This window comes from Thamnophis sirtalis, unplaced genomic scaffold, assembly GCF_051295495.1.
Source record: "Thamnophis sirtalis isolate CommonGarterSnake01/CBP01778 unplaced genomic scaffold, rThaSir2_p1.2 scaffold_4, whole genome shotgun sequence".
Taxonomy (NCBI): domain Eukaryota; kingdom Metazoa; phylum Chordata; class Lepidosauria; order Squamata; family Natricidae; genus Thamnophis; species Thamnophis sirtalis.
Genome location: NW_028261384.1, coordinates 108,044,857 through 108,071,741, shown reverse-complemented (window position 1 = coordinate 108,071,741; position 26,885 = coordinate 108,044,857). Strand labels below are relative to the sequence as shown.

Here is a 26,885-nt window from a genome sequence, read left to right as displayed (position 1 = left end):
AGAATAGCAAAATGTTTGCTCAGATGTGAAACCTTGAAATTAACATCATAGACCTTTGCTCTGAACACAAACATTCTAATCCAATCACATCCATCTGATTCACCTTTGGACAAAATTTCCAATGGTTTAAGGTTATAGGGCAAGAGAGTAAACAGTTCACTTTACTTTTTTGAAATGTGATAGGCCAAAAGTCTATTTATTCATGTTCTGGAAAAAAAATCACGGATATTTCTTCAGCCAAGATTTGTCTTTAACAAAGAAAATGAGCAAATATTTTATTACAGTAATTATTAACAAGTGTCTTTCTTTTGATCTTTCCATATGTACAGGATAAAGTGGGTAATGATTACCCTGTGTGATATAGTATAAAATTTCCATCTGTCCATGTGTTCTTTCTACCTTGTTCAGTCTAGCCCCCAAACAATTTGGAAACATGAAGTGGGTAATATTTGTTTCTTTGCTTTGCTTTGTAAGCTTGGCTGAACTGAAAAACCTACCTAGACGATATCGGAATACAGGTATAGTGTTTTCTGTTGCTCACTCTCAGTTTTTCAGATTTTCATTTGGTTGTTCAGATTGACATTGAATTCATAGTACTATGAATTCAATATCAATCTGAGTCCTCAGGGGACTGTATGTTCCTTCAACAGAATTTTCTAGACTATACCCTATTTTTTCTTAAAATCGTATGAATCTTTTGCATTTTCAACATAATTTGTATCCAAGAATTTCCCAGTCAATTATGTTTGATTGATGATTTGAGTTGTCTATAAAAAATAATAGAATACGCTTGTCATGGTTAGGTATATTTGGAGGGCAAGAAATATCCCACAATAAATCTAAAATAGTATTTATGTGACTAATGATTTTGAATGTGCATTTTTCATGTCCCAAATTATAGCATTCTTTATTCCAGATCCTGGCATCTCTTTTAATCAGGTATAATCCTGCAAAATTTACTAGATGCTTATAAAAATTATTAAGAAGTTATTTGTTCTGCAGAATTTGTTGACTTTAATTTATTTCTAAATTCTAAGCTGGGTCATATCTACTTAGTAGTAATATAGTGGACTATTAAGAAATACTAGAAGTTAGTCCTATTGAGACATCTAAACACTTGTGAGGAGGGGATTATATATAACACACACACACACACACACACACACACACACACACACACACACACACACACACACACACATATATATATATATATATATATATATATATATATATATATATATATATATATATATATATATGCCAAGAATACCATATAAGATGTGTTCAAGTAGTTTCTGGGAACTACATTATAAGTATTATCACATTTATTTCATTACAAGAGACAACAAACTTTAAAACAATTATTTTTTTAATTATTTTATTGCTAGATATGCAAAAAATATTGGAGTACATCTGAGCATTGCAGTATCTTCTCTGTTTTTGCAATGTGTTAAATAAGTTTAGAAAACATCAATTTGTTCTTGCATATGGTATGATACCATCAGTTTCTGAGTTTTGCATTACATGCATTACTATCTTTTATTTCATTACAAATGAAATCAAATTTTAAAACAACACTAATTTGTAATTATTTTATTTATATTATTGGGCAGACTTACAAAAGAAAAAGACAGACAGAGAGACAGAAAGACAGAAAGACAGGCAGACAGGCAGGCAGACAGAGAGAGAGAGAGAAGAGAAGAGAAGAGAACATCCAGAAGATTACAAGCTCTTTTCAATAACTTTGGAATACATCAATTTGTTCTCACATAAAATAATATATCATCATACTCAATTAGAGTCATTTACCAAAAGCACAAAGAATAATAATTCTTGCTTGGAATAATGTGTAAAACGTGTTCACTACTTTCCTTACAGATGATCATCATTGGACCATCAGACTAGCCTCTCAAATATCAGCTAATGATTTTGGTGCCATGTAAGTCTGCCAATAAATTGTGTCATCAATTATAATAATAAATAATAAAAGATACACTATACACAGAGTGAGAATAATAATATAGTTAAGGTTTACAATAAAAATGGTCTAAAACCACAATAAAATTGCAATTCTTCTCCCCTGAGGAAAAAAAAAAGGTCTCTGTAATTCAGCATTTTTGATATATCTATAGTACCATGACCTTGAAAATCTCATGGTCAAGGGAAACAAAGACCTTTGAATCCGGGCATTTTTCAGGGCTTTTCTGCACCCACTACAACAGAAGAAAATAAATAATGTTCAAGTTGAACTGTGGAATCCATGGTGCTTTGATGCAGTGACGTGCGGTGAGGTTTATGGCTGGTGAGGCACTGATGTCATCACAATCTTTTTATTAAAATGCCTTTGTAACACAGGGGGTTTTAATAAAAGGATCCATGCCGTTTTGTCCCATCCTTGCACATTTCAAAGGGGTGGCAGGCAAATGCGTATCGCCGAGGACCTTGTATGGTGACCACCAGTGGCCAACAACAACAAAAAAGAGATGTGGGGAGAGCAAGGAGCCGAGGAGTTCCTTGTTGTGTTTTCCACAAGGGATGACTGTTCCTCTGAGGGGGGGGAGAGAGGGAGAGGAAAAAGAAGAAGAAGAAGAAGAAGATGATGATGATGATGATGACAATTAAGTATCTAAAACCTTTTGAGTTTGACAATATAATACGTTATCCAAAATTATAAATAGTCTTATTTTCAGATGCATTTCTTTGCCACCTCTGTTATTTTCTTTTTAAAAAATCAGACTTGCTTCCAATTTGTGCCTTCTGGCAAACTACAGTTTTCTTGGCAAGAGATCTAGCTTGTCATTGCTTTCACCAAAGGTCTGAGAAAGTGTCTTTCCTTCCTTCCTTCCTTCCTTCCTTCCTTCCTTCCTTCCTTCCTTCCTTCCTTCCTTCCTTTCTCTCTTTCTTTCTTTCTTTCTTTCTTTTCTCTTCCTTTCTTTCCCCCTGATTTGTTTCCCTCTCTTTTCTCTCTCATTCTCTCCCTTCAGCTCTCTTTCATTTCTCTCTCCCTCTCCCCCTTCTCTCTCTAATTTGTTTCCCTCTCTTTTCCCTCTCTCCCATTCTCTCCTTCCAGCTCTCTTTCATTGAGCTCTCTCTCTCTCTCTCTCTTTCTCCCCTTTCCTTTTCATCTCTTCCTTGCGTGTGCAAGCAAAATACTTTTTCTGGGCCAGGATCATGGCGGCAGGATCAGTGGAGGCGCTGCCACCACTGAGAAGTGAATACCTGGCTGTGCTGTGGAGAAGAGCCACGCTGTGCAGGAGACTCCTTAGAGCTACACTCAGGTCAGCATGAGCTGCCATCCCATTCTCCTCCTTCCTGAGCCAACATGAAGGGGACCGCAGCTCATGCTGCCCTGAGTCTAGCACTGAGGAGTCTCCTGCACAACGTGGCTCTTCTCTGCAGCACAGCGGAAGGAGTTGCTGTCCCTGCCACCATGATCCTGGTGTATTTTGCTTGCACATGCAAGAAAGAGATGAAAGAGAAAAGGGGAGAAAGAGAGAGAGAGAGAAAGAGAGACAGACAGAGAGAGAGAGAAATGAAAGAGAGCTGGAAGGAGAGACTGGGAGAAAGGGAAAAGAGAGGGAAACAAATCAGTGCTAAAAGCCACCCCCCGTCTTCCCTCCCTTCCTCTCCACAATCTTCCCCCGAAAGCTTTTTCCCAAATAATACCAGCAGCCGTTTCATCTCCACCAAAGTAGATACATACACACATACATGCGTGACACACAAACACACATACACACACGCACACCAAACAATAAAATAAAATAAAATAAAAAATGGCTAATGGAGAAAGAAGTGAGACCTCCAGAAAATAAAAGAAGCAGGAAGCTGGCTCATCCCGTAAAAAGGGAAATCAATGAAGAGATGAAGGTACATCTCTGTACTCCCCTTTTATTGTCACTGTATTGCAAGCGAGAAGGGAAGAAAAAGGAAAGAGGGGTAGCATTGAGTCACATGAAGAACGAGTGCCCTCTACTATGAGGCAGAAGAACTGCGTGCCTCACCTACCTTGGGACTTTTTAGGTTTTTAACACTCACTTAACTCTGCTCGAGCGATCATAAAATGCCTTAGAAGTCAGACTAGACTAAATGAGGCACACAATTATCCTGCCTCATAGTAGAGGGCACTTTTTAGAGGCTTTTTTAAACAGTTAGGCAGTTATTCAGGGTAAGGCAGCAGCTTGCTAGCCTCACTTCAGCACTCGCGTTTTTCCTTTTACATTTTTTTCCCTTTTCATGATGACTGTGGCCTCCCCTGCTTCCCCTGACTGTGCGTCACTGCTCTGATGATATTATCTAGTTGGGCAATAAAATGTCTGCAAGTGAACAATCAAGCTCAGAGACCAAGGACTCTATTGTTGAATATACTGCTATTCACAGATTGTATTTTTAATAATCTGTACTTTTGTCCAGTGTTTTAGTCTTATTTGCTCAAGCTTTACCAAATACCACACTTGAGGAGCTGAAAACGTTGTCAGCAAATGTTAAAGCTATTCACCAGAAATGTGTTGATAATCAATATTCAAGCCCAGAATGTACAAAGCCTTTGGTAAGTATTTGGAAGCTAAATTGGATACTACAGACATATTGATTAACTAAATACTTAAAATTCTGTTTAGCTCCTTGTTGTCTACACACTTTTAAGAGTAAAATTGTTGTCTACATACTTTTAAGAGTAAAATTAGTGCATTAACCCTATCCATCTTCTATCCATCCTAAGAAAACAATTTCTCTACGAATCAAAATAATTAACATTTTTTGTAAAAAGATTTTTTTTACTTTTCCTTTCACATTCATTCTTAGATATACATTCTTATAATTGTTATTTAACATATGTCAATTCATATTATTTTTCTGCCTGTATATTTACATTTTGATATTTTCTTATTTCCCCTCCCCCTATTTAAGTCATGTGTCATCTGAGATTCTTATTTCATGTTTTGTTCCTTTTTCTTTCTATTTATATCTTTTTTCAAGTCACTCATAAAATCATCCCTATGTCCTGAAGTACACTGATTCCTCCTTTTACTTTATTCTCAATGACAGCTTATTCATTTCTGCACAGACACAGTCTTAATATCTTCGTTATTACCTCCCCTTCTGATCGGATTTTGTCTGCTTTCCAATTTGGTGCAAATACAATTCTAGCTGCTGTTATTATTTGTGCAATGAAATATGAATCTTCCTTATTGTATTTCTCTGGTAGAATACCCAATAAAAATATCTCTGGCTTAAACTCCATTGGTTTATTTATCATTTTCTCTAACCATGTTTGTATTTTAACCCAATAACTTTTTTGCATCCCTACACATCCACCAAATATAATAATACATTCCTGGCAATTGGTGACATTTCAAACTTTTAACTGATTTATCCTTAAACATTTTTGCTAATTTTTCAGGTGTCATGTGCTATCTATAAAACATGACATATAAATTCTCTTTATATGTCATTGCCATTGTTACATTATAATTCCTTTTCCATAGTTGTTGCCATTTTTCTAGTTCTATTGTGTATCCAAAGTTTTTTTCCAAATGTTATCATTGTTTCTTTAACTGCTTCTTCTAGGTATATTCTAAGTAGATAACTATACAATTTTTTAATCATTTTTTTCATCTATTCCCATGAGTATCCTAATTCTGAGTTTTCCATATTAAAACCACACTCTTTAACACCTTTCTCATATCTTGTTTGTATTTGCACTTGTTTACACCTTCCTATATCAATTCCTTGTTCTTCTAATTCTTTCTTCTGTTTTAGTTCTCCCTGAACTGTTAATATATCTTTGAATCTAATTACCTTTTCATACTAGTAGTATTCCCGTGTGTCAAAGCCTCTACCAAGGAGAGCCACATTGGTACTTCCATATAGTGCTTTTCTTTTATTTTTTCCCATACTGCGTATAAACCATTTCTTACATAGTGTCTCTGAAAATAACCATGTATTCTATTTTTCCCATACCACAAAAATGTGTGCCAAAAATGTATATTGTGTCCCTCCAAGGATAGTAACCTTGCATTTCTTAGTAATAGCCATTATTTTATCCACATAAGAGTTGCTGCTTGATAGTATAATTCCCAATTTGGTTCACCATATCCACCTCTAATCCAAGAATCTTGTAGCATTCTTCTATTTATTCTCCCTTTCTTTCCTTGCCAAATATATTTTCCTATTGTTTTATTTAGTTCTTTGAAGTACTTTTTTCCGGTTTTATTGGTATTGTTTGAAATAAAAATAATATTCTTGGTAATATATTAATCTTAATTACCACTATTCTACCCATTATTGATAGTTGTAAGTTTTTCCATTTCTCTATATTCATTTCAATTTGATTTTTTAGTTTATAATAATTATCTTCCTTAATAGTTACACATTTCGAGGTCAAATTCCCAAATATTTCACTTTTTTTACCATTTGAATATCTAATTTGTCCATTATTTCTCTTTTCTGTTTTTCTGTTATATTTTTCACTAAAATTTTTGTTTTATCCTTATTAATTTTTAATCCTGCCACTCCTCCATACTCTTCTATTTGTTCTAGTAGTTTTGGACCTGTTTCTATTGGATCTTCAATAATATGTACTAAGTCATCTGCAAATGCTTGCAATTTATATTTTTCCTTTTTAACTTTCATTCCTTGTCTTATCGTTCTGTTCAAAACTTCTAGTGTCAATATGAATAATAGTGGAGATAGCGGGCACCCTTGCCTGGTCCCTTTTCTAATCAGCACTTTTTCTGCCATATCTCCATTTACCATCACTTTAGTTCTTTGTAAATAGTTTTAACCATATTTATAAATCCCTCCCCAAAATCCATCATTTGCAGTTGCATTATCATGAATTGCCAATTTATATTATCAAAAGTTTTCTGTGCATCCAAAAATAACAATGCCTTTTGTTTCCGAGGGTGTACTTCATAATATTCTAATACGTTCAATATAATTCACATATTATCTCTAATTTTATCTCTTGGTTAAAAAACCATTTTGATCTAAGTGTAACAATGTTTTAAGTCTTTCGGCTATTATCAATGCAAAGATTTTATAATCTACTTTTAATAAAGAAATTGGTCTATAATTCTTTATTTGCTGCAAGTCATTCTTCTTTTGGGATAAGAGTTATATAGGTCTCCAACCAAGAATCCAGTATTTTTGCCTCCATTGAATACTTCTAGCATGATGTTACTTAGCACATATTGTAATGTTTTATAAAATTCCACTGCTAAACCATCGGGACCTGGTCCCCCCCCCCTCTTTTTTTAATCAGGAAAGTGGAAAAACAAAAGCGCCCAAGATAAATCCACAGCTAGTGTTTTGTCTTATGTAGCAGTTCTTATCATTAGTCTATTTATCAAACCATGTGTTCAATGTTATTTTTTCTTTCTGTTGCCACTAGATGGCACTGTTGATTCTTAAAGGACTAGTTAGGAAAGAAGAAAAATTTCAGAGCTCAATTTCTCCAAATATCAATATCAAAAATTTAAAAACTTTACTGACAATCAACTCTATCCAGACTGCTCTCTATTTCTTCAGACCATCCTCCCAAAATCTCACCCAGATGTTTCAAGCCACTTTCTTTCTCTCTTTTTGTGAAGCCGCCTTGACTTTTGACAACTCGCAATGGCTGTCTTCCTTCCCATCTGGGTTGAAAGCTATTGCAGATGTTCAAAGTGATTTGTGGTGCCCCCCTTCACTTCTGCCCGTGCTCTCATTCCTCATTGTCCCTCCAAGACAGTTTCAAGCTCGAATGAGCCCCCCAGAGTGTTAGGATATTGTAGCTCCTCCGGAGCCCTGAAGTTCGTTTGCATACTGTTGAGACACTGGCCCCTCTCCAAATCATTAACATTTCTGTCCTTCAAACTTTGAAACAAGTTTCACTATCTGCCTTGTCTTGCTGTGATACCCCCAACACTACTCATGAGTGCATTAAGCTACATTTTATTAAATTGGGTTATCAGACAAATTACAGATGGCGAGGTCATATGGTATTCCAAAATAAAACAAACATAACACAATGTGAGGACTCGATTATTATATCCAAAATTCATGACTTTGCCTCTTTTTACTGGAAGTCCTATGCAAATGTAATCAATAAAGACAGAGCTACTTACTTTTTGGTAAGTATTTTGTACCTTTTAACTTTGAGACCCCCCCCCAATTTGGAAACTCTGAGATCTATACAAATTCAGCTTTCAAAATTTACCAGATAGCATGGCCATTGCTGTCAATTCAAAGTATTCAAATGATCCGCATACCTGGAGATTTCAAATGTTAGAAATATTGCTTTATTTCAAGAAAATAGCAATAAATAGGTAAAAATAATGTTCATAGTATGAAATTCATTAATTTGGTTTGTTAGAATCTTTTTGAAAGATTCTAGTTTTGGGAAATTTTTGAGATACAAAGGTAATGAAGGATTCTTTATTGAAAAGAGAACTATAAGTTAGCACCTAGTTCTCTAGTAAAAGCTAGTTTAGCAAAATAGTTTAAAATGAAAGATGTATTTAAACAGAAAGAAATTTACAATAATAACTTTGACAATTTGAAGTATCATGCATTTGTGTACATACAACTATATACATTATATATGAATCAGGGGTGGGTTTCAACTGGTATGGCCCAGTATGGCCATACCGGATGGTGAAATTTAGCATGCCTTCCTGTACCCATTGGTCAGGAGGCCCCATACCAGAATGCTCATTTGCTCTTTCTCTCGCCCCGCCCATCCTCACCATGCTGCCAAAATGTTCTCAGAGGAAGAACCAGAAGAAGAAAAAACTGTTGAGTGGCTGGGGTGGGGTGGGGGGGAGGATGTTGGGGAAGAGGGAAAAAGCAGAGGTGCTGCTAGAAGAGTGTGTGCATGTGCACAGGCTGTGGGTTTTAAAAAAACATCTGAGTGAATCCAGGAAGAGGGAAGAGGCAGAGGGGCTTTAAGGTACTATAGGAACACACACTTCTAGCCCCTCTGCCTCTTCCCTTTTTCTGGATTCACTCAGATGTTTTTAAAACTCACAGCATGTGAACAGCACACACACTTCCAGCCCTTCTGCCTCTTCCATCTTCCTGGATTCACTCGGACATTTTTAAAACGATGGGTAGAAAAACACTGCTTAACAAGTTTTTTTTTAAAAAAAAACATTTCTTATCTTTTAATGTGTTCTTTGAAGGAAAAGTGTGTACAGATAAGCAAGCAGAAAACATCTGATCTCCCATATATGGATCTAGATTCTAATCTTATATGACCTGGTTTAAACAAGATTTAATGGAATATGGATATTATATTATGTTTTATTGTGAGCCGCCCGGAGTCTTTCGGGAGTGGGCGGCATACAAAACCAATAAATCTAAACCTTATCTTAATTAACCATATATATATATATTATAAATTACTGCTAAATAATGCTTATTTAGGCAGCATATTTTTCTGTTCTCTAGGGTATAGTTTTCCTGGACCTGCTTTGCCATGATGAAGAGTTTTCCAAGAAATATGGAATTAATGACTGTTGTGCTAAGTCTGATCCAGAAAGGCATGCATGTGTTTTGTCCCATAAAATTTCAGCAATCGGAAGTGTTTCTCCCTTTGTTCGTCCTACTGCAGAAGAAGCTTGCCAAGCATATCACAATGACAGAAATGATGTTCTAGCCCAGTAAGTCAATTGGCTAAAGGTTGCAGCTTAAAATCAGTAGATCTTGTTTAAGTGAATGACACATACTGATTCTTAATTTCATTTATCAAACGCAAACAATATATGAACTTTATTGACTATTTCCAACAGGGTATTCTTGCTTACAGTTTCATTCAACTATCCCTTGCTTCTTCCAGGAAGGTTCATTCTATAACATTCCAACAGCACATATCTGTTGATGCAGTGCAGGGCAGTTAGATAATTTTGGAAATATTAACGATGGTAAGAAAGATGTGATGCTATTTTATTATGTCTATTATTTCAATAAAAGTGAGTATAAGAACATGTGCACAGACATATATACTAACTAAAATGAGAAGATTTAATCTTCATTTGCCCCATAGTAGCAGCAATTTAAAAGTACAAGGATGTTGCAGTGCAAACAAAATTCCGTCACCATATTATTTTAGGTTTATTGTTGTGTACGTCTACTATCCATTAGATAGCAAATCTGAATTTTTTCCTCATTAGGTTATTGGAGAACAGCACTGTTGACTAACTTTAAAAAAACTTTCATCTGTCTATTTTTTTTTTATAATATAAACACACAGACACATGTTTATTTTTTATAGCCATCTTTATGAGATCTCCAGAAGAAATCCAAGAGCACCAGTTACTGTACTCTCTGCAGCAACTAAAAGCTTTGATAAAATATTGGAAACTTGCTGTAAAGAAGTTGAAAAAGATACCTGCATCGAAGGAAAGGTATTTTACTTTGCAACTTGAAATTTTATAGAAAACAATTGCAGTATTTACTCCTTCAAGATTCATCATAAGTTGTTTTATATCAAGTGAGGCCATTGCAACTCTAAGAATTCTGTACAAATATAAACAATATAAATTATATTAAAAATAGCATAAAGATATAAAATGTAACTGTAAAATGCCTTTTGCAATTGGGAATTCACCCAAGATGCAATTATTATTATTAATCTCTTTTCTTATATATTTTTTCCCAAGTTACTGGACAATAATGCAAAATATTTTCTTTTCTCTTTTGGTTTTGTAATAGGCAACAGTGGTCAGAAACAAAGCCAGGGAAATTATTGATGAACAGGAGAACACTTGTTTCAATCTGGAAAATTATGGAAAGGAAACTTTATATGAATTGTAAGTCCAGTTTATTTGAGATTGGAGTGAGGAATGAAATCCTAGGAACATGCATCAAATATAACAATATTCTTAAAATAGGCTTTGGGACTGTCTTGAGCAGATTTTAATAGGTTTTAACTATTCTGTATCCAAAACAAATTTATTAGTGACCTTGGGGAAAGTCACAGTACTGCATAGCAAATAATTAAACAAGAAAAGAGGGAAATCCAAGGCTTAACAGTCAGAGGAAAATGCTTAGAAAAGACCCACTCTAAACTAAACTGAAGGTTAAAAGGGGTGTGGTACTTTGAATTCAGACTTGCGAAATATTGTTGATGTAGCTATAAAATAAAGGAGAATTAATTCATCTTGTCATCTGTCCTATCTGGTTTATCTGGAAGAGTAGCAACCAGGCATATTCAGAAGAGACTCTGGAAGTGAAAACTGATAATAAGCAGACAATATCTTTTTTGATATTATTGACAAAATGTTCATTGATTCTGCCCTTGTCTATGAAATACCTCAAAGGGGAAAGCGGGTAGAAACAAATTAAGCTATTTGATTGATAAGAGAAAGTTCCAGGGATCATCTACAAAGACTGATGGAAATAAAGAGGCTTTTTATAATTCTTCAAGTTTTATTTATTCAGAGACACAAGACATTTCAAAATAGTGTGAATAATGACAAGGTTTGGCCTCAACAATTTTCTATTTTGACAATCTGGGAAAGACCTGTAAAGGTTTAATAAATTAATATGTTGCTGTAACCAATTGTTTTAGATAGTGCAGACGAAAAGCACAAACTTACAAATACTATCTTTAAATAACAGAATCTAACAAATCTGAAAGTACTTCTCCCACCCTTTATTTATATTTTCATGGAAAATACAGGGGATCCCTTCTGAAGTGATTCACACTCCCCTTTTTATTTATGTGGGCTGAGATGGTTGACTAGATTATTGTCCCCCAAATCCATTCCCATATACCATTATATCCATATACTTTTTGAAACAAACAAAAGATCTCATATGTGGAGCTTAAATTACAAGGAAGGAAGGAAGGAAGGGAGGGAGGGAGGGAGGGAGGGAGGGGAGGGGAGGGGAGGGGGGAGGGAGGGAGGGAGGGCGAGCCACCATTAGGAATTTTTATGTATAAATTCATATATACTTTTATACTACAATAGAAATGAAAGATCAGATCAGAAGCATAGTTATGGTTTCATTTAGAAAGGACTTCACTTGAAAACATACATACATACATACATACATACATACATACATACATACATACACATACACACACATACATACACATATATATGTATGTATGTATATATATATATATATATATATATATATATATATATATATATATATATATATATATATATATATATATATATACATACATGTATGTATGTATGTATGTATGTATGTATGTATGTATGTATGTATGTATGTGTTGGCTGGTAAAAAGTGATGTGGAAATATTTTGAAAGATATGATTAAATACTTGGAATATTCATAAACATCAAAGCTACAGTGTTATCACCTGTGTTATCTTGTGGTCAAAAGTCAGATGCTGGCAATTGGCATGTATATATGCTGGTTGCACTGTCCCAGAGCAACCAGCATATATACCTTTTGTGTCTTTCTGACAAGCAAAGTCGATGTAGAAGCCAGATTCACTTTACAATCATATTGCTAAGCTAATAACAGCAGAGATTCACTTAACAAGGAAGTTTGCAAAATAGGGCAAAACTGACTTATCAACTGTCTCGCTTAGCAACAGAAATTTTGAGTTCAATTGTGGTCATAAGTTGAGGACTAGCTGTATATGATATTGTAGAAATAATGTACATTGTAGATATTTAATGTTTGCTTTGAAATAACCCTAATCCTTTATTTTTGCTTTTATTTCTAGAAAATTTATTCAGATAGCAGAAAAGTTCATAAATGCTAATCTAGAAATTTTAACCCATATTGCTAAAGAAGTTGTACACATCCATGAAGCAACTTGTAAGGGGGATTCATTGGGGACTTTACTTGACAGAGTAAGATGTATTTCTTTTATTTCTGCTGTTTCAAGCCTATGATATATGGATATGAAAGTGCTAAGAAGGAGGCTCTTTTGTGTTCAATTGTTTGATTTTATGGAGCTGGGTTTTTTTTAAATTCAAAACATTCAAATGCTTTTAAATGGATAAGGCACTCATTCAATGAATATACCCAATATAATGTACAAAGTCAAGTGGTGGCTTCTTAAACACTCTATCTCAACCTCAATATTTTTGTTTTGTTTTAGTTTGGTTTTGACTTGGTCTTTTCTTCTAGTACCATCTTTTGAATTTTTCACATTTCCCTGGTGATGTTTCAAAGTTCTTATCTTCCAATGTCCTAAATTCTTAACATTGTACTTACACACACACACAAACACACACACATACGTGTGTGTGTGTGTGTTTGTGTGTGTTTGTGTGTGTGTGTGTGTGTGTGTGTGTGTAGGTATGTTTTTATTCTGTTTAAACAATTGAGGATTGCTACTATATAATATATGATTATAGATAGGAGACTTCTTTAATTTCTTGGCATAAGAATAGAGAGACCCAGGTTCTGGTTCTCCTTGAGGCACATAAGCTGGCTATCTGATCTTCAACAAGTCACATTTTCCTAAGCTCAAACCATCAGGATATAACAAAAAGCAGATCCTGCAATCAAGCAGATAGAAAAAAGGTGGAAGAAAAGGAGGAGATAGCTGTGATATCATAAATAACAAAGTTCTTTAACTAAAGAAGTGGAATTGAAACAAAAAATAACAGCTTCTAGAACAGCACAAAAACATCAGAAAAATGCTGTCTGTATAAAAGCTTGTTCCAAAGAAATAGCCAGACAAGCATTAAAGGATGCCAATACTATGATATCAAACATGAGCACCAGCTCACTGCAAGAAACAAACCAATGTATATACAGCTGCAGTTATAACTTAATATCTGGGGTGCAAAATTAATAAATAAGAAGAAAACCAAATGGCACAGCACCAAAATAGAAGATCACACTGGAAAATAAAATTGGTAAGCTGTAAGATCAGATGTAAGGAAGCTAGAAGAGATGAAAGAAAAACAGCTGAAGAACAAGTAGACCAAAGAGTACCTAGTCAAGAAATGCCACTTTCATCATCACTAGAAGATGAAAGAAGCACTTGAAATAATAAAGCAGCAATAACATCTATAGCTAAAAAGATCAGCAAATACGAGAGTTGAATTGCAAACTATAGGCAGAATCTCGAGTTTCGATCCAACCAGAAACATTTCTACCAATTCATCAATGAAGAAATGGAAGTAAATCAGTCAGTAACTACAAGGAAGAAACAGTACAACTCTGGGCAGAAAAACAAAAGAACAACTTCTAATTCACAAGATGATTCTGGAAAACTGCAGAACAGAGACCAATTTCAATGAAGCATGGATTGATTACAGGAAAGCATTTGATTTCTTGCCACATGACTAGATAATCAAGTGCCTAGAAATATCAGGAGTCAGTAGAAACATCAGAAGGTTTGTGCAAAGATCGATGGAAGGCACAGGTGCTGATCAATGGTGCTAGAATGGGAGAGGAATAGAAATAGGAAGATTAAAAAAATAATGACAAATGAATCATACCCTTCATCTACACAGTGTCATTGACAGAACTTCCAAGAAAATGGGTGACCATGGAATGTTGCAAGTACATCAGATGGTTGAAGAATAAAAAAGGGTATTGCATTGGAAAAATATCTGAAGGATAGTGAAAAACATGTACTGAAGCTAGTGTACTAGGAAAGCATACAGAGTACAAGAAAGATCAAATGCAAATCTTTCATGAGAAGACAAAGCATAGCATTGTCAGTATATACTTCCTCACTGACCCGAGGTGGTACAGTGGTTAGAGTGCACCACTGCAGGCTACTTCAGCTAACTGCTAGCTGCAGTTTGGCAGTTTAAATCTCACCAGTTCAAGGTTGACTTAGCCTTCCATCCTTCCAAGGTAGTTAAAATGAGGACCCAGATTGTTGGGGGAAATATGATGACTCTGGAAACCACTTAGAGAGGGCCGTAAAAAGTAATATGAAGTGGTATATAAGTCTAAGTGCTATTGCTATTTTTTTAAAAAAAAAATAGCAGGGAAAGTAGATAATAACAGGACCTGGAAATGGCTAAGATCAGGAAAATTGAAGAAAGGGGCTAACTCTGGCTGCACAAGACCAAGCCTTAAGGACAAATGCATACAAAGCCAGAATGTGAAGATAATAACGGATAGCAAATTCCATCTCTGCAAAGAAGCTTAAGAAACAATAGACCACCTACTTAGCTGCTGTAAGAAGATTGTCCAAATTAACTACAAGCAACAACATGATGAAGTATGCTGATAAAGCATGACAAAGTAACAACAATAGTACCCTGGAAGATCTGCAAGAAATACCATTTGCCTGCAAGCAAGAACTGGTGGGACCATAAAATAGAGAAAGTCAAAGAAAATGAAGATGCTAAATTGCTCCTGTAGTTACAGGTGCCTATCACATAAATAAAATAGAATGATTGTAGCAAAAGCAACCAAAGGTAATACCAATAATATTGTAATAATGTAGTAATAGGCACCTTGGATACATATCCCAGGTCCTTGGAAAGGACTCAGTAGGTAGACAAAAATTCCAAATCCAGTCTACCTATTTGGCTGACTATGTCAAATCAACAACAACAATAACAGCAATAATAATATAAAATTAATTAATTAATTAATTAATTAATAAGTTAAAAGCTGAATATAAGAAAGAAGTAATTGAGAAGCGAGCTGAAAATTGGAAAAGCAAAGCTATGCATGGCCAATACTTGAAAAGTATTGAAGGCAAAGCTGACCACAAACTAACTTGGAACTGGTTAATATCAGGAGCATTGAAAAAAGAAACAGAAGACTTTATTTTGGCAGCTCAAGAACAAGCCTTAGCCACAAACTGCATGAAGGCAAAAATTCGACATGTTACCACCAACAGCAAATGTCGCCTCTGTAATGAGAAAGATAAGACAGTCAACCACTTGATCAGTGGATGCAGCAAAATTTCACAAATTGACTACCTACAACGCCATGACCAGGTTGCTAAGATCATTCACTGGAAATTGTGCCAAAAGTTTGGATTTGAGTACAGCAAAAACCACTGGGAGCATCAGGTTCAGAAGGTTTTAGAGAATGAGAAAGTCAAGATCTTGTGGGACTTCAGAATTCAGACTGACAGGCACTTGGCCCACAACACACCTGACATATCAATAGTTGAAAAGAAAAAAAAAGTATGTTTCATTGACCTGGAGATGCATAAATTGAAGATAAACAGCAAGAAAAAATCACAAAGTACCGGGACTTGGTTAGGGCTCGAGCTGTTGAGTTACCAACCAGCCCCCAAAGGCTGTGAATCTCACCAAAGATGATGATGATGATGATGATGATGATGATGATGATGATGATGATGATGATGATGATGATTGTAGAATTGTATCACAGCGGCCAGTTGTTTTGCCGGATTTGGCATTGATTACTAGTCGGGCCCCACCCAGGGGCCTAGGACGTTGTAACGTATTTTCGTAATATGCGTGCAGATCCAAGCAGTGCAGCTTTTTGCATTTGACTGATGGTGATTTTGTCAATTTTTAACTGTTTTAAATGTAATTCCAGTGCTTTTGGAATAGCACCCAATGTGCCAATTACCACTGGAATTACCACTGCTTGTTTGTGCCATAGTCATTGAATTTCAATTTTTAAGTCCTGGTATTTTGTGATTTTTTCATGTTCCTTCTCATGATCTGGAATATCTCAGTATATTTTTATGGAATAAAAAAATGTTGGACTCCTTTGATGAGACCTTGCTAGTATAATTAAACCTCCAACTTAGCTCTCATCTTCTTTAGAGCACAGAAGCCCGACACCCATGTCAAGGTAATTCGCTATACCTCAATATTAAATTTATTGTTATTAATTACATTTATTATCCATATGACACTATATTTATCAACCATTAATAAATAGTACTATGAGATAGATCCATAAAATATTTATTTATAATAAATAAATAAATTTATTTAATATATTTATGTCAGAGTAAGATCTTTTGAAGAGTTAATTGTTCAGAGTTATTAATTTTCTCTGGAAAAAAGCCTCAAAGGGGTTTTGCAATAATCCATAGTTCCACAAATTATAACCCACCCGTCTTTCTTTAAAGGACCAATTTCTCTCTTTTCTTACAGGCAGACCTGTCAGAATATGTCTGTAAGCACAAAAATGATATATCTCATAACCTTGATCATTGCTGTGAAAAGGGCCTGGTGGAAAGATCACAATGCATTGTTACTATGGAAAATGACCCACTATCTCCTGATCTGCCCACACCATCTGGAGAAACCTTTAAGGAGACAGCATGTCAATATTATGTTGAACATGGAAGTATAAACAAGGAAAGGTACGGTTTAGAGAATTCCACACTATTCCACACTAACTGGTGGAACTAGACTCTATGGAAAAACATACAGTCTTGTTCTCTGAATGAATAGAAAAAGCTATACTGTATCAGATATAATAAGGCAATGGCTACTGGAAGAAGAACATTGGCTATTTCCCTCTAAGCAGTGATAGGCTCCAACTAATTTAACAACTGGTTCGTCCTAAAGACCGGGTCGGCATGGCTGGAGGAGTCATGTGACTGAGTGGACATGGCCAACTTGGAGTCTCTTCCAGCAAGGTGGGGCAGCGCACTAAGGCCAAAGAGGCATAGACTGGAGCCTTAGACTTACCTCTGTGCAGTAACAGCAATGGTGATTCTCCAATGTCTCATCTCTTGCTGGGTCTTGCTGTCTGACAGCCAGGATGTTTTAAAAAAAGGTTTTGCAGCAGGAAATGGCAAATGGCTACTTCCAGCCACTGGATCCTGCTCCAAGACACTGGCTGTTAAATATTCACGCAGATGAGAGAGAATAAGTAGGCTAATCTAGAGATAAGAAACTGGAATTAAAAAACTGAGGAATATTTTTAATTCAAAACAAATATAAGAAGCAAAAGGGGGGGGGGAGAAAAATTAATAGTTAAGAAGCTAAGTGATCCTGGCAAACTCAATCTGGTATAAAGAAGAATTGATCTTGGAAAAGATATATATTTGGGCAATATTGTTTCCAGTTGGTGATAAAGCATGATGGGGAGCTGAAGGACATTCACATGCTTTCAGTTCATATCATAATTTCAAATGGCTGATTAGAAGGACTTCTTCGAAACTAGAATAGCAAAATGACATTTTTTTTACAGATTACTAAAACAATACATTTCAGAATATGGAATATATTGTCTCCTTTTTGTTCCTAAAAGTATTTTCTGATCCCATTTTTCACCTGTTTTAGCTTCCTCTTAGCATTAATAAGAACCCACCCTGAACTTTCTCAGCTGTTTGATCTGGAAATTTTGCATAGATATGGAGACACGTTGGAAAAATGCTGCAAACGAGAAGACAAAGTACAGTGTTTGAATGATGGGGTGAGTTCCTTTGTCTCTGTCCAGGGGAGTTCCTGTTGATTCCCTGCTCACCCTTGACCAACCCTACCCACCCCTATTGTAGCATTATTAATAATTATAAGAAACTGGAAGACAAATTATTGTCAGAAAAATAATTTGGGGTTGCAATTTAAGCCTGGGTTGTGCAAGAATAAATAAAACTGAGATCAAACAGTGGTGAGGTAAGGAGAAATATTTATTCCTAAAAACAAAATGTTTGCCTTTAGGGGCAGAATAGAGAAATGAGATAAATAACATAGATAAATAGGGGGGCACTTGTCTTGGGTGTGGAAGGGTCTATGTGCTGATTCTATGGTGATGTTTGAGGAACACATGTGTGTGTGGGGGGGTGCTATGTTTACAGTGTTTATTCTTATTTGTTTGCAGACCTTATCCTTTGATATGTGGATTAGGTCTGGTTAACGTATTTGGAGGTTTGGGGAAACTTGGGTAAAATATTTTCCCCCTTTTGCTAGTTTTACTTGATTAATTACTTTCAGCTTGACTATCAATTATCTAGTGGAGACACTGATTCTCAGACCATTGTGGATTTTGTCAATGTTTTAAGAGAAGACGGAAATAGTATAAAGAACAAAATATATTTTGATATAAAACTTCTCACGTTAAGGATTCAAGACAAGTTCTTTATTAAAAGTCATGCTAGAAAGGAACATTTTAGCCCTAGGCCATGTGCGAGGCTGTTTATTGGTTTGTTCCCAGTTTTGTTTTGCAATGTTTTATATTGCTTGAAAAGATGGAAGATTTATTACACCAAAAGTCAGTTTTTTAGATTATTACAATGTATACTGACTGAGTGGACCAGCCCTCGAAAAATATTTGGAAATCATAACTGTTGTAAAATATAATAGCCAAGATAGTTTTAAGGTATTTGTTTTTCTGACTATATTACACAGGCTTTATATATAATGCCTGCATTGGTTGCATTTTCAGGCCAAATTTTGGTTTTTAGTTATTATAAGTCCCTACATATCACTTCATCCTATTTAAAATTATCTGGTTATATCTTCATGTCAGTTTTAGAGATCCTAAAATATATCTACGAAATAGTAGGTTCAGATGGTATAAATGTGGTATAGTATTTTCTATGGTAGCACTCTATAGAAAGGAAGTATAGTTAGTGATATTATGTACTTAATATAAATGACTTTATATTTGTTCAGAATGGAATTAGGCATAAAGGCATTGGTATGATATTTTTAAAAAGGGAAACATTGATCACAGACTTACTCTAAAATTATGATGATCATTGCAGGTTTCTAAAGATTTCTGAATTTTGAATACAGGTGGCAAGAAAACAAATATGGAAAGAAAATATGTGGGGAAAAACACCTAGATCTGAAAGGGATATATGGTACTGGCCAGATTAGAAGATATATTTTGTTTGCCCCTTTCTTTATAGTCATAATGTTTGCATACTTAATGATTACAGCAAAAACAAATTATGATCTTTATCATCCTTTACCATTCATATTTTCCTTTAACATGGGGGAAAACCAAAGTTGCCAAGTCCATCTTCAACTGTCTTTAATATCTCTTGACCAGAATAAGAATTATTTGTAAATTTCTCCAATTTTCTCCCAGCATTATTTATATTGATTCTTCCTAGATGTGCCTATTGTTATTGCAAATATTTTAAAATTTTTATTCTCTTTCAGGAAGAACAAAACAGATTATACGTTAAGAAGATTAGTGATATTGTGAAGAATAATTGTAACAATTATAAAGAAATAGGAGAATACTTCTTCCAAAATGAGTAAGTTTTCCTTGAATGATAAATTTGCAAATGTTAGAATTCTTTATTGGCCAATATGATTGGACACACAAGGAATTTGTCTTTGGTGCAGATGCTCTCAGTGTACATAAAAAGACAAGATACATTCATCAAGAATCATACGGTACACCACTTAATGATAGTCATAGGGTACAAATAAGCAATCAGGAATAAATCAATATCCATATAAATGATAAGGATACAATAAGCAGAACCATTTGTGGATGCAGAATTGTCTATTTTCAGAAAGATTAAAGAAAATAATTATCCAGAAAATGTTTAAAATGACTTGAGGTTTTCCTGTACCTGTAGAGATTTTCAGGTTTTTTCAAATGAATATTCAGAAAATTAATTTCTAAAAGTTTTGCTGCCTATTAATAAAGGAGAGGTTGTAACTATGAGCTTACTTTTAATAGTAGTAAAATGCTAAAATAGTAAAGTTTTCAAGATATAAAAGGATTTTAAAATGCATCAAATGAATAAAGTATCATAAAACTTGTGGTCACATGTATAAACCATTTAAATTAACATAAAAGTTAATATTTACTAGGTGCTTCTCTGGTGTCCCAAAGAAAATGCAATGGCTGAGATGTGTTTGCATAGACAGGATCTTTAGATTTTGTACAAATGGAAAGATTGTATGGATTTAATAAAACCCTGTAAATTAATTCTCAGCCATTCTTTTTTTCCTAGCAACTTATAGTGCTTTTACAAACTTGCTTTAATCATCAGCATACAACATTTCTAATTAATACGTAATATTAATATCTACCTTTTCTTTCAGATATTTGATCAAGTATAGCAAAATTATACCACAGGCTCCAACTTCAAATCTGATTGAGCTCGCCAAAAAAGTGGCAAAGCTTGGTGAGAAATGCTGTAATTTAGATGGTGATCAACAAGTCTCATGTGCTTTAGACAATGTGAGTATTGTTTCCTGCATATATTCTGCTCCTTTGCTTCTAATTCATTTCCATTAGTGTCACATCACAATAAAAAGTCTGCACATGGATTAGTGTAAGGCATGCTATCTTCAAGTGAACTCAGGTACAGAGCTTCCACAAACATCTCAGCAAGCAACAAATTTATAATGACAGAAAACTATAATGACAGAAAACTGAAATGAGAGCAGAAACAAAACAGTTACCGGTAATCAAATATAAACTACTAAGGAATAAGTTACACATCTTCATAAATGCTTATGACAGTAATCTAATCCACATGTAATCAAAACTTATCTGCACCTGTGTTCATAATTTTTCTTCATTTATAGATCTATATGAGTTCCCTTGATGCACAGAACTCGGTAAATTCCAGGAAATCTTATTTTTCAGTGCAAATAATTTTAATATTGTCATTTGCAATGCATCTAAAATAAGGTTTTACATCCATGCTTTCCAATGTATCTTTTTCAAACATATATTTCAAATTAGTTAATTCAGTGTTGCTGACTAACAGGGTACCATCCATTTTGGTAGAACACAAAAATCAATTTTCAAAATATATTTATATCTTTATTGGAGGCTGTGTATTTATAGAATTAAAAATAACTTCATTAAATTCCACTCCCACATTTGAACCATTATGATAATCAATTGTATCTTTAATTTGAAGATAGGTAATTGGCTCTTTAGATTTCCTATTACTAATAGGCCATATTTCATAAGTGTTCCTGGTAGCGCTATACGAATATAATCACAATCACATTTTTCATACATATCTCTTTCAAATTACTTAACTTCCAGTTGCTGACAAACAGTGTATCATCCATTTAGTTTTAACTCAAAAATCCATTTTCAAAATATTTTATACCATTATCTGAAGCCATATATTATCAGTGGAGAAATATTGGTTTTCATTGTCAAAATTCTGATTATGTCTTTTTAATATTTCATTTATGAATAAAAGTTATCTTTATAAATCTGAAACTTTAACATCTCCTGCTACTGAAAAAGCAGGCAGATAAAACATTTTTGTAAAGCAAGTTACGAAGTCAATTCAGTACATGTAATTTTATTTCTTGTTATACCTTGGGATGAATGGGAATAGATTAACAAACAGACAAGTAGATAGACAGAATCAGCAGTTATTTAGGGCACATCTTAATGAAGGAATGTGTGTGATTTTGAACATTCAGACAGAAAAAAGCTATTAATTTAGCCAGACTTGCTTTTGACCTTTCATGCAACTCCTATAGCATCAAATAAAGGCTTATGCTTGAAATGTTATCTGCCTAGCTTAGATCTTATAATAGTGTCATATCCTGTAACTGAAGTAGTTCTTTGGATTATTTCTCCCCACCCCCCTCTCTCCTCTCAGACCGATAAAGTGATAGGATCTATTTGCAAATGTCACAAAGGACATTACCTAAACAAACAAATTGATGATTGCTGTCATTCCTCCTTTATCAACCGTTGGCAATGTATCAGTAACTTAGGACCAGATCCATCCTATAATCCTCCTCCATTCCAACCTAAAGCACTGGATGCCCCCGAGAAATTGTGCTCATCTAATGAAGCGACTGTTCAGGAAAGTAAGCAAGGGTAAGGAAATAGTCATTTTAATCTAATATATTGTTACAGGTTTTACATCAAACAAGACATGATACTTTACACATCTGTAGTTCCTGGATGCATCTTATTGTATGCTAGGCATGAGTTTATTTAGATACCTCCCATATCTTAGGATAGCTGTCTCCTCAAAATATCTTTGGTGTTTTATTTAGTTATTTATTATATTTTATTTGTTTGTCAAACATGTCCAAGATAACAAGCATAAGTATGAACATAAAAATGAACAAAGGAAGTAAATACAGATAAATGGGACAATAAGACAGTGACAGTGAGCATGCTGGTGCGCTTATGCATGCCCCCTTTATGGTTCTCTTAAGAATGGGGTAGAGATTGAAGCTATAAGGGTTTGAGGCTGTAACAATGGAGTTGGGTAGAGCATTCCAGGCATTGACAACTCTGTTCCTAAAGTTGTATTTTGTGCAATCGAGTTTGAAGCGGTTTACCTTAAGTTTGTATCAATTGTTTGCCCATGTATTATTGTGGTATTTATCTGACAGTATTTGTTTTCATCTCTTTTCTTCTTTTCTTCTGTTAAAACTTCTAATTTCATCACTGAGAGTTTACACTAAAAAGTATATTGAAAAAATAATTCTGTACATATGCATGAACTTATTACTCAATTTTGGGATCTAGAAAAGAGTGAAATTGTGAAGGTCTTAGTTTCAACAAAGGATTTAATAGTTATTGTTTGTCTTGCAGTTTGCTAAGTGACTTGATAAAATCCAAACCTAATATCGAAGATGCAGAGCTTGCCGTTGGAATCCTAGCTTTCCGTGAACTTCAGACAGATTGCTGTGCAGCTGCAAACCAAAAGGAATGCTTTGACACAAAGGTATACCTTAAACAGGAGAATGGATGGGGAAAGTTTAATAAAGTGTTCTGGCTTATTGCTGCCTCCAAATGTACATTTCCTATCATCAAATAAGTTCCAGTTTGGTGCAATAAGCTATTACTCCAGGGATGTCAAGCTCAATTTCATTGAGGCCCACATCAGGTTGTGTTTGACCTCGGGGGGGGGGGCATGGTGGGTGTAGCTGGGATGGGCATGGCCAGGGTTGGAGCACGTGTGGTGGCCAAATGCAAAGGATTCCCACAGACCCTCCCTCACTCTCATTATAATCTCCCTCCCTTCTTCCCTCCCTTCCTTCCTCCCTCCCTCTCTTCTTTCCTTCTTTCCTTCCTTTTCTTCTTTTTCCTTTCTTCTTCATTCTCCTTTCTTCTTCCTTCCTCTTTCCTTAGTTTTCCTTCCATGCTCTCTTCCCATCTTACCTTTCTTTTCTTTGTCTTTTCTCTTTCTTTTTCTCCTTTCCCATCCCTTCTTGCATGTTCTAATGCAAAAGGGGAAATATTTCTCCTTTTATTTTATTTATGTTTTTGCTTTGCTAGCCCTCTGCCAAGGAAAACGGAGCTCCGGGGGACCCCTGAGCCATGTTTCTAGCTGCAACAGCCTCCTGCAGCCCTCTGCAGTGAAAATGGAACCAATCACTGCAGGCGGCCATTGTGGCCAGAAACAGGGCCCACAAGGGCTGCATGAGACCCTCCCAAGCTCAATTTTTATTGGCAGAAGCACCATGGGGCAGTCCTTTGCTGTTTCCAAGGTGGCCCCATGTGGTACATCAAAGCACCCATCAGCCAGATCTTGTCCACAGGCCTTGAGTTTGACACCCCTATATTACTTTACCTTTTCAGTTGGCATATGTAAAAGAAAGGAAAGAGATATAAGGATTCCCGCCCTGATTTCCTCCTCTTTTGTTATGCAGACCAATGTTTGATCTTGTATTTTAAATATGTTCTCCGAGAATTTAGTCAACCATCCATTTATTATTAAGGACTCTGTGACATCCGTATTGTGAAAAAGAGTAGCATATATTGTGTTGGTTTATGAGATAACTCATCTCCATGCCATCCATCTTAGTATTGATTTTTTTTGTCATTTTAAATTTATAATTAGTACAGTTTTAATATATTAACTATTAGTAACATTTGCAATTAGTAAGGATATACTGTCATAATATAAGCAGATATGAATCTCACTGTAAAAGACATATCAAATTTAATTTGTGTACAAGCTGCATGCATTTGGATGGAATGTAGCTATCAGAAATCTAGCCTACAGTCTTCAGAGACATCTAAAATTTGATAGTAAAATGAAATCTATGTATTAGAAGATAATTCTGCAGAATTGCAGTAAAAAAAGAAAAAAAATGAAATTTTGTCCCCTGTATTATGCAATGCAAATAGATAACAGTCATAAAAAGTTCCCAACAGCTTCAAAATAGAAAGATTGTATATGCGCATTACCACAGAAGTGTTGCACACCAAAAATCCACATCATGCCTGCTTTATCCTTTTCTATCTATCTTGTAGTAAGCCAGTTTGCACCCAGGAAATTGTGAGTTCTAATCCTGCCTTAGGCATGAAAACCAACTGGGTGACTGGACCATAGGGTTGTTGTTGTGGGAAAATGTGCATACATACACACCCACACTGAGAGAGAGGGAGGGAGGGAGAGAGAGGGAGAGGGAGGGAGGGAGAAACAATGAAATATGTGTATGGCTATATATGTAAGTGAAGCAAGGTGTATGACTATATATGTACATATATAGTCATACACCTTGCTTCACATACATATATACACACAATGTGTGTGTGTAACTGTACATAGATAGCCATACACCTTTATCTTCTTGTGGAATGAGAAATTGACAAAACCGTACATATATACACCTTTATCTTCTTGTGGAATGAGAAATTGACAAAACCGTACATATATACACCTTTATCTTCTTGTGGAATGAGAAACTGACAAATCTAAGAAGCATGTCTCCATGAATATAGGCATGATGGATTTTAGGCGCACAAGCAGAATTCTATTCATAACACTGACTGTTAGGAAGAAAACAATTAATTTATTCAACCAGGTGATTGATATGTGTGATTTAGTTTATTCAACAAAATTTCAGATTATGTTTTTTTTTTCTTTTTCAGGGTCAAAAACTGGTTGAACGGATCCAAAGTGGTCATATAATTGAGTAACTACTTTAGGTGAGCTAAGATGGAGATATAGTTTGTACCTTGACGTTTTTGTGATTTTATGCTGACGATTCTTGAATGGGATAGATGCAGGGGTGAAATCCTTCCGGTTCAGCCTGGTTCGGTTGAACTGGTAGGAACAATTGTCCCTGGTTCTGCAAACTGGTAGTAAAAAAAAAAAAATCCTAGAATCATGCAGCTCAGCTGTGAGCCATGTGATTGTGGGAAGCTTTTTTTTTTTGCTTTTTAAAGCATTTTTTCCTGCCAGTACAAGTGAATTGGCAGGAAAAAATGCTTTTAAAGTGGAAAAAAAGCTTTTTAAAAAACGTTTGAAACCATTTTTTCCTGCCTCTTTGCCTGAACTGGCAGGAAAAAATGATTTAAAAAGTGAAAAATGCCCACCTAGTCACATGACCCCCTACCAGCAAGCCAGTGGGCAAAAAAAAAAAAAAAAGATTTCACTACTGGATAGGTGTCATCCTTGTGCATCAAAGATACAAATGTATGAATAAACATGTATTCAGTAATGATATTCCTTAGCTTAATAAAACATGACTCTTCTTTCTCTTCAAAAAATCCCTTCCTTATTTTGTAAAATCTATGGTGAATTAATTTATTTTCTATATTCTCAAAATCTTTTAGTTTAAGATAGTATTTCTCTTTGAATTTATAATAGACCATAACAAATAACCATGTTGGATTATCTATTTATCCAGCTGCTATGAAGTATGTTGATAATTTCTGCTTTGCAACACATAGATTCTAATGCAATGTCACTGTTGTTCTTTTAGCTTCGTTTCTTTTTGCATTATTGTCCAAAATATATGATTCATGTAAAAAATAAGCAATGGCATTGTCACTAAACTATTTTTTCCCCATAATATCTCTCTCAAAATTCAATTTCTCCCCTTAATTCTTGATAACTGAGTTTAAATATTCTGTTTGTATATCTTTGGCACTAGAAATAACAGATTGATCCTATTCTTTTTTGTAGCTTCCTCACTGGAAGGATGCTGAAGATAAAGTATCCACACGTTCTCAAACATCCTTGGTTGGTACGTGTCAGCCATCTAATGCCAAGGACAAAAATTAATTCTTATGAAAATGTCACTCTCTTTAAAATGAAAATGAATAAAGTCTTCAAAAAGAGA

At 34.9% G+C, this 26,885-nt stretch overlaps 1 protein-coding gene across 1 annotated transcript; it reads left to right on the top strand.

Annotated features, from left to right (window-relative positions):
• Window positions 1–386: 386 nt before the first annotated feature.
• Window positions 387–26,885, top strand: LOC106539591 (serum albumin). Its single transcript, XM_087713712.1, has 15 exons — window positions 387–518; window positions 1,882–1,942; window positions 4,417–4,552; window positions 9,436–9,647; window positions 10,259–10,391; window positions 10,699–10,796; window positions 12,701–12,830; window positions 17,046–17,257; window positions 18,186–18,318; window positions 20,013–20,110; window positions 20,913–21,051; window positions 22,448–22,671; window positions 23,401–23,533; window positions 25,690–25,746; window positions 26,729–26,885. Exons 1-14 carry the CDS (start codon window positions 434–436, stop codon window positions 25,735–25,737), a joined length of 1,842 nt encoding a protein of 613 aa, XP_087569838.1. The 5' UTR covers window positions 387–433; the 3' UTR covers window positions 25,738–25,746; window positions 26,729–26,885.

What these genes read in the sequence shown, in the direction of transcription:
- LOC106539591 (XM_087713712.1), top strand. Translation starts at nt 434, where the DNA reads ATGAAGTGGGTAATATTTGTTTCTTTGCTTTGCTTTGTAAGCTTGGCT. An exon ending in CAGAATGTACAAAGCCTTTG is followed by an intron (nt 4,553 to 9,435) that starts GTAAGTATTTGG and finishes TCTGTTCTCTAG; the next exon opens with GGTATAGTTTTCCTGGACCT. An exon ending in AGAAATGATGTTCTAGCCCA is followed by an intron (nt 9,648 to 10,258) that starts GTAAGTCAATTG and finishes TATTTTTTATAG; the next exon opens with CCATCTTTATGAGATCTCCA.